A 13,661-nucleotide genomic window follows, 5' to 3' on the forward strand; every position below is an offset into this window, starting at 1 on the left:
AATAAAGATACTAAGAATATATGGAAAGATATGCTAAATCAATACTAAACTAAATAATAGATATATGAGATATTCGTAGAGATATTCTCGTATCAACTACCCCACGGTTAAAATCCACCTTGTCCTCAAGGTGGGAACCACGAAATAACCAAGAGTGTCGCGAAAATAAGCTTTGGCGAGACCTCCCCTCCTGGATCAAACGGTCGGTGCCGATAAAGGAACAAACTTTGTATACTAGATCGACACCCTGACTCAATTATGCCGGTGAACATAAGCTTTGTTGCTCCAATAAATCTACTATTAGATAGGCTCTTAACTAGAATAAAGTTATCTGCACAACCGATAGCATTCTCCTCAAGCAAAGCCTCTATATCATATTTTATTCTCAATTTGTGTTGGAACAATAATTCCATCCCCATTTTTGTCATCATATGACTCAACAAGCAATTGAGGCCTCATATTGTCGTTCCTGAGGATCACTTTGCAGGACGCGTCGTCTAGAACATCAAGAGTAACACCACTATCATTGCGAGTAGCTGTTAAGGACCTAAATCCCTAACGTTCGGTAGAACGGAGAACAAGATAAATCCGGCGCCCGTGAGGGTCGGCGGAGGAAGAATCTGGGTCGTTGTGCGCGGGTTCCAACCCGTCGGGCAGCGACTGCAGATCAGATATACGTCCCGGCTGTGCGCGGAAACCTTCCGTCGGGCAGCAGGTGGCGTAGAGATTAAGGATTCAACATAATATGCAAGGGACTTGGCCAAAATAATATATTCATTGAATGAATAAAAAAGATAACAGTCTATCCTATTTATAATGCTACTGACTTAATGAACAAGAAAACAAAGATATAGAAAGAGATATGCTAAATCTCTATAATATCTAAACTAAATAATAATAATATCTAAACTAAATAATAATAATATAGGTTCATATCAACTCCCCCACGGTTAAAATCCACCTTGTCCTCAAGGTGGGAACCACGAAGCAAAAAGGAGAGTTGAAAGCAGAAGCTTCGGCGAGGCAACTCCTCCTGGATCAAACACACACCGAACAGATGAGTCTTCACTTCCATAAAAAATCAATAAAGGAGAACCAACTTTGTCGGAAAAATTCCTTGCCATATCGAAAAGCTTGTCCATGCCTCCCAGAATGCCCAAGCATGGCATGTCCTTACTCGGAGGGATCAACCTTGCATCTTTGTCGAGCGATGTTGATCGATGATTCATACTTGGAACATCACCGACACTCAAATCCACATAGACACAAGCAATTATGGGCAAATCAGTGTAAGCACCATCTCCTTTCTTGCCCCAACAGTTTCCAACAACATTTTGGGATGACACTTGAACAACATTGAGTGAGGCGATTATCTTCTCCACTTCACCAATAGAACCATCCTCCTCTTTATCTTCTAGCAATGTCTCCCCCTTTTCACCAATCTTCTCATCAGATACCCAAACGAGCACTTGCGGTGGCTCATTGTCGTTCTTGACAATCCCTTTGTTCTTGAGGAACTCTCCAGGGGACTTGATTTTTGGAACATCAAGAGGAGTGCCATCATTGTGAACATCGGTAATGTCATTGGGAACATCATCACCGAATAATATCGTGGGAGTATTATCAGTTTTCTCTTCGGCTAAATTCTTCTCCTCAAACTCATCCCCATCATCCGCATAACAGAGAATGCGTTGTTTACACACATGTCCCATCACCCATTTCTTGGGACAGTGCCAGCAGAGACCTAACCTGGACCGTTCTGACTTCTCCGCCTTGGAGACTCGTATTAGAGGCAGGCGTGGCTGCTCCGGAGTTTGACTGGTCACACGCGTGGGCTGACTGTACAAGTTCTGCATTGGCTTTTCGGTGGAGTAGCGAGGCTGGTGGGAGGCGGGCTGGACTCGGGCTCTCACCTCCTCCCGAGGGCGAGGTCGGTCCCAACACGTCTCCGAGCTTCGGGGCCGGTCAAAGGGCAGGTAGTCGCGGTTCTGCTGCTGCGCCAGTGGACAGCGGCGATTGGTTCGTTGTCTGGGCGGATCCCAGCAACTAGGTGGATGCGGCGGTGGCTGATCATAATCTGAGTATCCCTGCGATGCCTGGTGTGGCGGTGGTTCCCAACAAGAGGGCTGTCGCGTCGGTGGAGGGTCATAGGGATCGAAATCCTGGAGTTGTGATAAACTCGGATTTTAACTGTTTTATTGGACACTAAACATGATCTTTTGTGCGCTTTCATTGCATTATCTTCGAGTTTATGTCCATATTTCATTATAAAGGTGCTTTGATGAGTTTATCTAGTGTTTGAAGTTAAAATAGGTAAAAAAGGGTCAAAATGAGCCAAGCCGTAACTGGGGTCTGCTTAAACGTTAATCTGCCTATCAAGATGGGGTCCAAATCCCATTTTGAGAGTACCATTGTCTTCATCATCGAAAGAGCTTCGCGTGGGTACCTCACACGCGCCAATCGGAGTTCGGATGAGAGAGATATGGCCGATCTACGAAAGCCGCGCGGACTGCCGGGAGATACCCGGCCGGGTGAATTTTATGTGCAATAATTCCACCCGGCCGGGTGGCCAGTTTTGTTCATAAAGAGTCCAGAGGCTTCTACCCGACCGGGTGGATTTTATGTGCAATAATTCCACCCGGCCGGGTCCGTCTGACTGACGATTTTTAGCCCAGACGCGATTTTTCTGAAGGAAAATAAAAAGAGAAAAGCTAGGGCAACGAGAGATCATTCTCTACGAGCCACAAAACACATTCTCTCTCTAGGAAGCACTCTTGGAAGAAGATTGAAGATTCAAGCTTCGATTCCTCCGCCAATTGTAATTCGTATCATGGTTTCTCTTGTTTTTCTTAGTTTTTGTCTGATTTCCGCCATGAACATGAGTAACTAAACCGTTTTATGTGGGATTCTTGGTGAAGATGCATTAATTTATAGTTTTAATCCAATTGATTTCATTTTATCTTGCTCTTGTAATTGTTTGAATTATTCTTGTGCCTTTTTCTATCAATTGCTTGATCACCAATTGGGAGTGTAGGATTTCTTAGAGTAATCGGGAGATGAAATAATTAATCTTGAAAGAAGAATAATTCACACCTTAATTCAATAAAACTCGGGAGAGTTGAGATTATGAGTGGGATCTTTAATCTAATCAAACTTTTGGGAGTTAGGTCTAAGATTTAGAAGAGGACTTCACTTGTTACACCTAATCTACAGATTTCTCACCTCGGGATGGGGTTTAATCTATAATTGTGATTGATTCAACAATTCTAGAGACTTTAAATGGTAAATCGGTTTCAATTGGGTTAAGCTATGAGTTGTGCATCGGATCCTTGAATTCTGCATATTTCTCCATCATCTTACACAGCTTCATCGCTCTCTTGTTTAATTGTTCTAATTTAATTTCTGCATTTACATGTTTTTAGTAGTTGTTAGTTTCAAAGCCAAATTTCCTGATTGTCTGGATAGTAGTTGAAATTTGTTCGTGGTACTTAGGCTCACACATAATTGTCTCTGTGGGATACGATATACTCTTGCTTGCTATTTGCTACGATAACCCCGTACACTTGCGGGTATTATTTGGGTAAAATAAAGTTGAGTCAAGTTTTTGGCGCCGTTGCCGGGGACAATTTTGTGATATATAGCTTGATATCGTGATAATAATCAAGATTACTACTTCAGACTTTACTGCTTTATTTTTAATTTTATTTTTTTTGTTGAGTTCTCACATTTGTGTTTCTTGTTCAGGTGTATGCACACACGTTCTAAAGGCTTGCCTCTAGAACCTTTTGATCCGGAGATCGAAGCAACAAACCGGAAGAGGAACGCCTATAGGAGACTCACACAGAAAATTCAAGCTTCTTCGCCTAACCACATAGGAGCATCTTCAGTTCAAAGGGACCTTTCACCCTTCCGATCACCAGTTCAGGGCCATATTCTGTTTGACCCCGTCTCTCCTAGTCTGATGGAGTACGAAGGGGGTAACAACGTTCCACCACCTCCTCCTCCCAATTATGCTGAGCTTCTACGACAGCTGGAGGAGTTGCGTCAACAGGTCAATCGTGGACCACCTATGCCTGTGCAGAATCAATATGTATATCAAGGCCAGGCAAATCCAACCGTCCATAGCAACATCGCGGCCAATACTTTTGAGCTGAAAAGAGGACTGATTCAGATGGCGGAGAACATTGCTTTTAGGGGCAAATCCACAGATGACCCTAACAAGCATATCACCAAGTTCATTCAGATTTGCAACACAACAAAGATGAATGGAGTGACAGATGAGCAGGTTCGACTAAGGCTGTTTCCTTTCTCTTTAGAGGATTCAGCAAAGGATTGGTTGGAGAGTTTAGAGCCAGGATCAATTAGAACATGGGATGTTATGGTGGAAAAATTCTTGGAGAAATTCTATCCCCCTAGTGAAGCTATAAAGAGGCAACACGAGATCATTGCCTTTCAGATGACTCCTGCAGAGAACATAAGAGACGCATGGGGGAGGTTTAAAGCTTTGATGAAACGGTGTCCCAACCATGGGTTAACCCCAACAGTTCAAGTCATTACATTTTTCAAGGGATGCGTGCCTGAAGCACAACGGGAGTTGAACTTGAGCTCAGGCGGTAATTTTCTCAAGAAAGGAGTGAATGAAGCCATGGAAGTGATTGAGGAGCTCGCATCTAATGACGAAGGATGGAGCAACGAAAGGAGTAAGGTGCATAGGGTGGCTTCTACTACAAATCATGATCCTATGAGTGCCCTGTCCCACAAATTGGATGCTTTGACCATGAAATTTGATTGCATGATAATGGGGAAACCGTCTCAAGATCCCCAAGGAAGTATGGAGGACGTGAACTATGTGAATCAAGGGGGCAACAACGGGTACTATAATAATTCACGCCCCAACTTTCATGGCGGAGGATATAATCAGTACGGGAACAAGGGGCATCCCAATCTCTCGTATGGGAACCCCAATAATGCTCTGCAGCCACCCCCAGGGTTCACAGTCACTGATGGAGTGATTAATGATCCAAAGAAGATGACCACAGAAGACATACTCAAGTCTTTCATGCTACAGACCAACAAGCTCATGGAGCATAACAATCAAAGGATGGAGAACGTTGAGACAGATGTGCAAAGTATGGCCACTCATCTGAAGAACATCGACACACAGATCAGCCAGATTTCCCAGACTGTGAGTACTATTACTCAACCGGGAAAATTCCCTTCGAACACCATCATAAATCCCAAAGGATGTATGGCCATCCATCTGAGGAATGGCAAGACGTATGAAGGTCCATCTCTGTCTGAGACCACGAAGGACGCTATTCTTGAGCCTAAGGCTGCCGTGGCAGAGAAGGAAAATGAGGCTGAAAAGGAGTATACTGGCACCACTTCTGGAGTAAAGGTGCCATTCCCGCAGGTACTGAATCAGAAGAAGAAGAAAGATGAGCAGTTCACTCGATTTCTGGACATCTTCAGAAAGGTGCATGTGAACATTCCTTTGATCGAGGCACTGCAGCAGATGCCTAAGTATGCTAAGTTTCTGAAGGAGGTGATAGCCCAGAAGACCAGTTGGGGGCAGGTTGATACTATTAATCTAACTGAAAATTGCAGTGCTCTGCTGCAAAGGAAACTGCCTGCCAAGCTGAAGGACCCTGGAAGTTTCACTGTCGACTGCCTCATTGGGGGCTATAAGGTGGAGAATGCTCTCTGCGATCTAGGCGCGAGCATTAATCTAATGCCACTATCAGTGTTCAAGCAACTGAACATCGGTACTTTGAAGCCCACCTCAGCCACACTACAGATGGCAGACAGATCTGTCGCGTATCCAGAGGGCATCGTGGAAGACCTACTGATTAAGGTCGGGGAATTTATTTTTCCCGTCGACTTTATGGTCTTGGACATGGAAGAAGACAAAGGAGTCCCCCTACTGCTAGGACGTCCCTTCCTTGCTACTGCTGAGGCAAATATAAACGTGAAAAATGGAGAGTTAACAATCTACATGGGAGAAGAAAGTCAAACGTTTTCCCACAAACCGAGAAGCATGGATGGACGAATTGAGGAGTGCAAGGTGGTGCGTCTGAAGCACCAAGTGACTACTGAAGAAGGAGGATCGAGTGCAGTCAGAAAAGTGAAGCAGAAGGACTTTTATGAGCTTCACAGGAGATGATGGCTTCCACTGACTCGAAGCCAATAGCATGGATCGATGCAGACCATAGTCGCCCTTCACCGGTGCACGCGGTGATCACTACTGAACCCCCTAGGATGGGGGGTAAAATACCAACTGCTGTCAATGGAAGAAAGATAACTGCTCCAACACTGAAGGAGCCTATCCCGAGAGAGCCTGAAAAGTGGTGGCTCACCAAGACTTGGAACGATCTATTTCCTCATGGAGGAGGAGCCAAGCGATCACCTGGAGGCAACTCTGGGATGAAAGGGGATCTCGGTTGATATTTAAAGACGTCGGGCACACGACGATAAAAAGGTGCGCTGCATGGGAGGCAACCCATGGAAGGTATCTTTTATGGTTTTATGTATTTCTTTTAGTGTGTTTGCTCAGTAGGCATCACCTCTCCACCAACGTTTCAAACTTATTTCTTTGCGTAGCTTTGAATAAGTTTGGGGGGTGATATGGTGGATAGTGAACCTTTGAGCATGTTTATTGTTTTCATGTTATTTTTGGGTAGTTTTAAAATTTTTGCTTAGTTTTAGGATTAATAAACTCCTTGGATGAAATTGAAGGGGGGTCGGAGCAATTTGAATTGAATTCAAGCATGTTTGTTGGATGAGTTGCTAATGATGCTATGTGCTAAAATGTTTGTGAAAACTTGTTGATATTACCAAGCATGCTTGTATGTCCTTATTGTGATTTGTCTAAAGTGGATTGCTCGTTGCCTTGTCCTTTGCCATAACCTTGTGAGATTTGAGCCTACAATTTTAAATGTGTGATTTATCATCAATTGTGTTATATGTTTCTAGAACTTGCTCGCGATCTTCCTTGAGTCTATATAGTGAATATAGAGATAGGAAGTGACGTTAGGCCATCCATTCTAGCCTATTAAGACCTTCACCTTAAAATACAAGATTTTGATAATCCTTTGTTAGCCAAGTTTGAGCCTAATAGCCTATTATTTGATAACTTGGGGTTGTATATATGCTTGAAAATAAGTTTGGGGGAAAAGAACACTTTTGGATGATAAGAAGAATTTAAAGATGAAGTATTGACGTGAATATCTTTGGGAAAGTGGATGTATGCTTTTAGTTGTGAAAAAAAAAAGAGTTGAAAAAAAAGAATAATTTGGTGGTATAAGCTAGGCGAAGCCTAGAGGGGGTATAAGCTAGACGAAGTCTAGAAGTGCGTAAGAAACCAAGTTTGGGGGAGAATTGGTAGATGAGAAGAGTCTATAAATACTACTGAGGAGTTGAGTTGTTTAAAGAACGAAGTTATTATAGTTTCGAAAGGGATTATAAGTCACTTTGGCCAAATTTTCCTCACCTAACCAAAAAGCCTACATTACAACCTACAAATAAGACCTTTCAGATCCTTGATTTATAGTCACAAAATAGTGGAGGAAAGGTTAGATTTCGAGCAAGCCTATGGTAAACTATGCATGATTGATTGATTTGAGAGCTTGTATTTTACCTATACACTTTGAGAGTGGGAGAATTACACTACATATCTATCTTGTGAGGGCAAATTGACAAGGTTGCATACGTGTTAGTAACTTGAAGCAATGATCAGTTGGTTTACATGTGTGTGAAGTTATTGATGCATGCTATTGTTTATTAACTGAGGCAATGATGAGATCCAACTTATGTGTACGAGTTTATATTTAGTTGTGTTCTGTCTCTTGTTTGAGGACAAACAAGTGATTAAGTTTGGGGGAGTTGATAAACTCGGATTTTAACTGTTTTATTGGACACTAAACATGATCTTTTGTGCGCTTTCATTGCATTATCTTCGAGTTTATGTCCATATTTCATTATAAAGGTGCTTTGATGAGTTTATCTAGTGTTTGAAGTTAAAATAGGTAAAAAAGGGTCAAAATGAGCCAAGCCGTAACTGGGGTCTGCTTCAAACGTTAATCTGCCTATCAAGATGGGGTCCAAATCCCATTTTGAGAGTACCATTGTCTTCATCATCGAAAGAGCTTCGCGTGGGTACCTCACACGCGCCAATCGGAGTTCGGATGAGAGAGATATGGCCGATCTACGAAAGCCGCGCGGACTGCCGGGAGATACCCGGCCGGGTGAATTTTATGTGCAATAATTCCACCCGGCCGGGTGGCCAGTTTTGTTCATAAAGAGTCCAGAGGCTTCTACCCGACCGGGTGGATTTTATGTGCAATAATTCCACCCGGCCGGGTCCGTCTGACTGACGATTTTTAGCCCAGACGCGATTTTTCTGAAGGAAAATAAAAAGAGAAAAGCTAGGGCAACGAGAGATCATTCTCTACGAGCCACAAAACACATTCTCTCTCTAGGAAGCACTCTTGGAAGAAGATTGAAGATTCAAGCTTCGATTCCTCCGCCAATTGTAATTCGTATCATGGTTTCTCTTGTTTTTCTTAGTTTTTGTCTGATTTCCGCCATGAACATGAGTAACTAAACCGTTTTATGTGGGATTCTTGGTGAAGATGCATTAATTTATAGTTTTAATCCAATTGATTTCATTTTATCTTGCTCTTGTAATTGTTTGAATTATTCTTGTGCCTTTTTCTATCAATTGCTTGATCACCAATTGGGAGTGTAGGATTTCTTAGAGTAATCGGGAGATGAAATAATTAATCTTGAAAGAAGAATAATTCACACCTTAATTCAATAAAACTCGGGAGAGTTGAGATTATGAGTGGGATCTTTAATCTAATCAAACTTTTGGGAGTTAGGTCTAAGATTTAGAAGAGGACTTCACTTGTTACACCTAATCTACAGATTTCTCACCTCGGGATGGGGTTTAATCTATAATTGTGATTGATTCAACAATTCTAGAGACTTTAAATGGTAAATCGGTTTCAATTGGGTTAAGCTATGAGTTGTGCATCGGATCCTTGAATTCTGCATATTTCTCCATCATCTTACACAGCTTCATCGCTCTCTTGTTTAATTGTTCTAATTTAATTTCTGCATTTACATGTTTTTAGTAGTTGTTAGTTTCAAAGCCAAATTTCCTGATTGTCTGGATAGTAGTTGAAATTTATTCGTGGTACTTAGGCTCACACATAATTGTCTCTGTGGGATACGATATACTCTTGCTTGCTATTTGCTACGATAACCCCGTACACTTGCGGGTATTATTTGGGTAAAATAAAGTTGAGTCAAGTTTTTGGCGCCGTTGCCGGGGACAATTTTGTGTTATATAGCTTGATATCGTGATAATAATCAAGATTACTACTTCAGACTTTACTGCTTTATTTTTAATTTTATTTTTTTTGTTGAGTTCTCACATTTGTGTTTCTTGTTCAGGTGTATGCACACACGTTCTAAAGGCTTGCCTCTAGAACCTTTTGATCCGGAGATCGAAGCAACAAACCGGAAGAGGAACGCCTATAGGAGACTCACACAGAAAATTCAAGCTTCTTCGCCTAACCACATAGGAGCATCTTCAGTTCAAAGGGACCTTTCACCCTTCCGATCACCAGTTCAGGGCCATATTCTGTTTGACCCCGTCTCTCCTAGTCTGATGGAGTACGAAGGGGGTAACAACGTTCCACCACCTCCTCCTCCCAATTATGCTGAGCTTCTACGACAGCTGGAGGAGTTGCGTCAACAGGTCAATCGTGGACCACCTGTGCCTGTGCAGAATCAATATGTATATCAAGGCCAGGCAAATCCAACCGTCCATAGCAACATCGCGGCCAATACTTTTGAGCTGAAAAGAGGACTGATTCAGATGGCGGAGAACATTGCTTTTAGGGGCAAATCCACAGATGACCCTAACAAGCATATCACCAAGTTCATTCAGATTTGCAACACAACAAAGATGAATGGAGTGACAGATGAGCAGGTTCGACTAAGGCTGTTTCCTTTCTCTTTAGAGGATTCAGCAAAGGATTGGTTGGAGAGTTTAGAGCCAGGATCAATTAGAACATGGGATGTTATGGTGGAAAAATTCTTGGAGAAATTCTATCCCCCTAGTGAAGCTATAAAGAGGCAACACGAGATCATTGCCTTTCAGATGACTCCTGCAGAGAACATAAGAGACGCATGGGGGAGGTTTAAAGCTTTGATGAAACGGTGTCCCAACCATGGGTTAACCCCAACAGTTCAAGTCATTACATTTTTCAAGGGATGCGTGCCTGAAGCACAACGGGAGTTGAACTTGAGCTCAGGCGGTAATTTTCTCAAGAAAGGAGTGAATGAAGCCATGGAAGTGATTGAGGAGCTCGCATCTAATGACGAAGGATGGAGCAACGAAAGGAGTAAGGTGCATAGGGTGGCTTCTACTACAAATCATGATCCTATGAGTGCCCTGTCCCACAAATTGGATGCTTTGACCATGAAATTTGATTGCATGATAATGGGGAAACCGTCTCAAGATCCCCAAGGAAGTATGGAGGACGTGAACTATGTGAATCAAGGGGGCAACAACGGGTACTATAATAATTCACGCCCCAACTTTCATGGCGGAGGATATAATCAGTACGGGAACAAGGGGCATCCCAATCTCTCGTATGGGAACCCCAATAATGCTCTGCAGCCACCCCCAGGGTTCACAGTCACTGATGGAGTGATTAATGATCCAAAGAAGATGACCACAGAAGACATACTCAAGTCTTTCATGCTACAGACCAACAAGCTCATGGAGCATAACAATCAAAGGATGGAGAACGTTGAGACAGATGTGCAAAGTATGGCCACTCATCTGAAGAACATCGACACACAGATCAGCCAGATTTCCCAGACTGTGAGTACTATTACTCAACCGGGAAAATTCCCTTCGAACACCATCATAAATCCCAAAGGATGTATGGCCATCCATCTGAGGAATGGCAAGACGTATGAAGGTCCATCTCTGTCTGAGACCACGAAGGACGCTATTCTTGAGCCTAAGGCTGCCGTGGCAGAGAAGGAAAATGAGGCTGAAAAGGAGTATATTGGCACCACTTCTGGAGTAAAGGTGCCATTCCCGCAGGTACTGAATCAGAAGAAGAAGAAAGATGAGCAGTTCACTCGATTTCTGGACATCTTCAGAAAGGTGCATGTGAACATTCCTTTGATCGAGGCACTGCAGCAGATGCCTAAGTATGCTAAGTTTCTGAAGGAGGTGATAGCCCAGAAGACCAGTTGGGGGCAGGTTGATACTATTAATCTAACTGAAAATTGCAGTGCTCTGCTGCAAAGGAAACTGCCTGCCAAGCTGAAGGACCCTGGAAGTTTCACTGTCGACTGCCTCATTGGGGGCTATAAGGTGGAGAATGCTCTCTGCGATCTAGGCGCGAGCATTAATCTAATGCCACTATCAGTGTTCAAGCAACTGAACATCGGTACTTTGAAGCCCACCTCAGCCACACTACAGATGGCGGACAGATCTGTCGCGTATCCAGAGGGCATCGTGGAAGACCTACTGATTAAGGTCGGGGAATTTATTTTTCCCGTCGACTTTATGGTCTTGGACATGGAAGAAGACAAAGGAGTCCCCCTACTGCTAGGACGTCCCTTCCTTGCTACTGCTGAGGCAAATATAAACGTGAAAAATGGAGAGTTAACAATCTACATGGGAGAAGAAAGTCAAACGTTTTCCCACAAACCGAGAAGCATGGATGGACGAATTGAGGAGTTCAAGGTGGTGCGTCTGAAGCACCAAGTGACTACTGAAGAAGGAGGATCGAGTGCAGTCAGAAAAGTGAAGCAGAAGGACTTTTATGAGCTTCACATGGAGATGATGGCTTCCACTGACTCGAAGCCAATAGCATGGATCGATGCAGACCATAGTCGCCCTTCACCGGTGCACGCGGTGATCACTACTGAACCCCCTAGGATGGGGGGGTAAAATACCAACTGCTGTCAATGGAAGAAAGATAACTGCTCCAACACTGAAGGAGCCTATCCCGAGAGAGCCTGAAAAGTGGTGGCTCACCAAGACTTGGAACGATCTATTTCCTCATGGAGGAGGAGCCAAGCGATCACCTGGAGGCAACTCTGGGATGAAAGGGGATCTCGGTTGATATTTAAAGACGTCGGGCACACGACGATAAAAAGGTGCGCTGCATGGGAGGCAACCCATGGAAGGTATCTTTTATGGTTTTATGTATTTCTTTTAGTGTGTTTGCTCAGTAGGCATCACCTCTCCACCAACGTTTCAAACTTATTTCTTTGCGTAGCTTTGAATAAGTTTGGGGGGTGATATGGTGGATAGTGAACCTTTGAGCATGTTTATTGTTTTCATGTTATTTTTGGGTAGTTTTAAAATTTTTGCTTAGTTTTAGGATTAATAAACTCCTTGGATGAAATTGAAGGGGGGTCGGAGCAATTTGAATTGAATTCAAGCATGTTTGTTGGATGAGTTGCTAATGATGCTATGTGCTAAAATGTTTGTGAAAACTTGTTGATATTACCAAGCATGCTTGTATGTCCTTATTGTGATTTGTCTAAAGTGGATTGCTCGTTGCCTTGTCCTTTGCCATAACCTTGTGAGATTTGAGCCTACAATTTTAAATGTGTGATTTATCATCAATTGTGTTATATGTTTCTAGAACTTGCTCGCGATCTTCCTTGAGTCTATATAGTGAATATAGAGATAGGAAGTGACGTTAGGCCATCCATTCTAGCCTATTAAGACCTTCACCTTAAAATACAAGATTTTGATAATCCTTTGTTAGCCAAGTTTGAGCCTAATAGCCTATTATTTGATAACTTGGGGTTGTATATATGCTTGAAAATAAGTTTGGGGGAAAAGAACACTTTTGGATGATAAGAAGAATTTAAAGATGAAGTATTGACGTGAATATCTTTGGGAAAGTGGATGTATGCTTTTAGTTGTGAAAAAAAAAGAGTTGAAAAAAAAGAATAATTTGGTGGTATAAGCTAGGCGAAGCCTAGAGGGGGTATAAGCTAGACGAAGTCTAGAAGTGCGTAAGAAACCAAGTTTGGGGGAGAATTGGTAGATGAGAAGAGTCTATAAATACTACTGAGGAGTTGAGTTGTTTAAAGAACGAAGTTATTATAGTTTCGAAAGGGATTATAAGTCACTTTGGCCAAATTTTCCTCACCTAACCAAAAAGCCTACATTACAACCTACAAATAAGACCTTTCAGATCCTTGATTTATAGTCACAAAATAGTGGAGGAAAGGTTAGATTTCGAGCAAGCCTATGGTAAACTATGCATGATTGATTGATTTGAGAGCTTGTATTTTACCTATACACTTTGAGAGTGGGAGAATTACACTACATATCTATCTTGTGAGGGCAAATTGACAAGGTTGCATACGTGTTAGTAACTTGAAGCAATGATCAGTTGGTTTACATGTGTGTGAAGTTATTGATGCATGCTATTGTTTATTAACTGAGGCAATGATGAGATCCAACTTATGTGTACGAGTTTATATTTAGTTGTGTTCTGTCTCTTGTTTGAGGACAAACAAGTGATTAAGTTTGGGGGAGTTGATAAACTCGGATTTTAACTGTTTTATTGGACACTAAACATGATCTTTTGTGCGCTTTCATTGCA

The 13,661-nt window shown here is 42.5% G+C and overlaps 2 protein-coding genes across 2 annotated transcripts; both read left to right on the forward strand.

The window, feature by feature from the left end:
* The first annotated feature begins 3,748 nt into the window (after positions 1 to 3,748).
* On the forward strand, positions 3,749 to 6,163 carry LOC121781334. Its single transcript, XM_042179081.1, has one exon. The coding sequence runs from the start codon at positions 3,749 to 3,751 to the stop codon at positions 6,161 to 6,163; it is 2,415 nt and encodes an 804-aa protein (XP_042035015.1).
* A 3,297-nt stretch (positions 6,164 to 9,460) lies between these two features.
* LOC121781335 lies at positions 9,461 to 11,983 on the forward strand. The gene has a single exon (XM_042179082.1). It carries the CDS (start codon positions 9,461 to 9,463, stop codon positions 11,981 to 11,983), a length of 2,523 nt encoding a protein of 840 aa, XP_042035016.1.
* The last annotated feature ends 1,678 nt before the right edge of the window (positions 11,984 to 13,661 follow it).

Source organism: Salvia splendens, chromosome 20 (assembly GCF_004379255.2).
Source record: "Salvia splendens isolate huo1 chromosome 20, SspV2, whole genome shotgun sequence".
NCBI lineage: Eukaryota > Viridiplantae > Streptophyta > Magnoliopsida > Lamiales > Lamiaceae > Salvia > Salvia splendens.

Bases quoted from the DNA above. Each gene is read 5' to 3' on its own strand.
- LOC121781334 (XM_042179081.1), top strand. From the start codon at position 3,749: ATGCACACACGTTCTAAAGGCTTGCCTCTAGAACCTTTTGATCCGGAG.
- LOC121781335 (XM_042179082.1), top strand. From the start codon at position 9,461: ATGCACACACGTTCTAAAGGCTTGCCTCTAGAACCTTTTGATCCGGAG.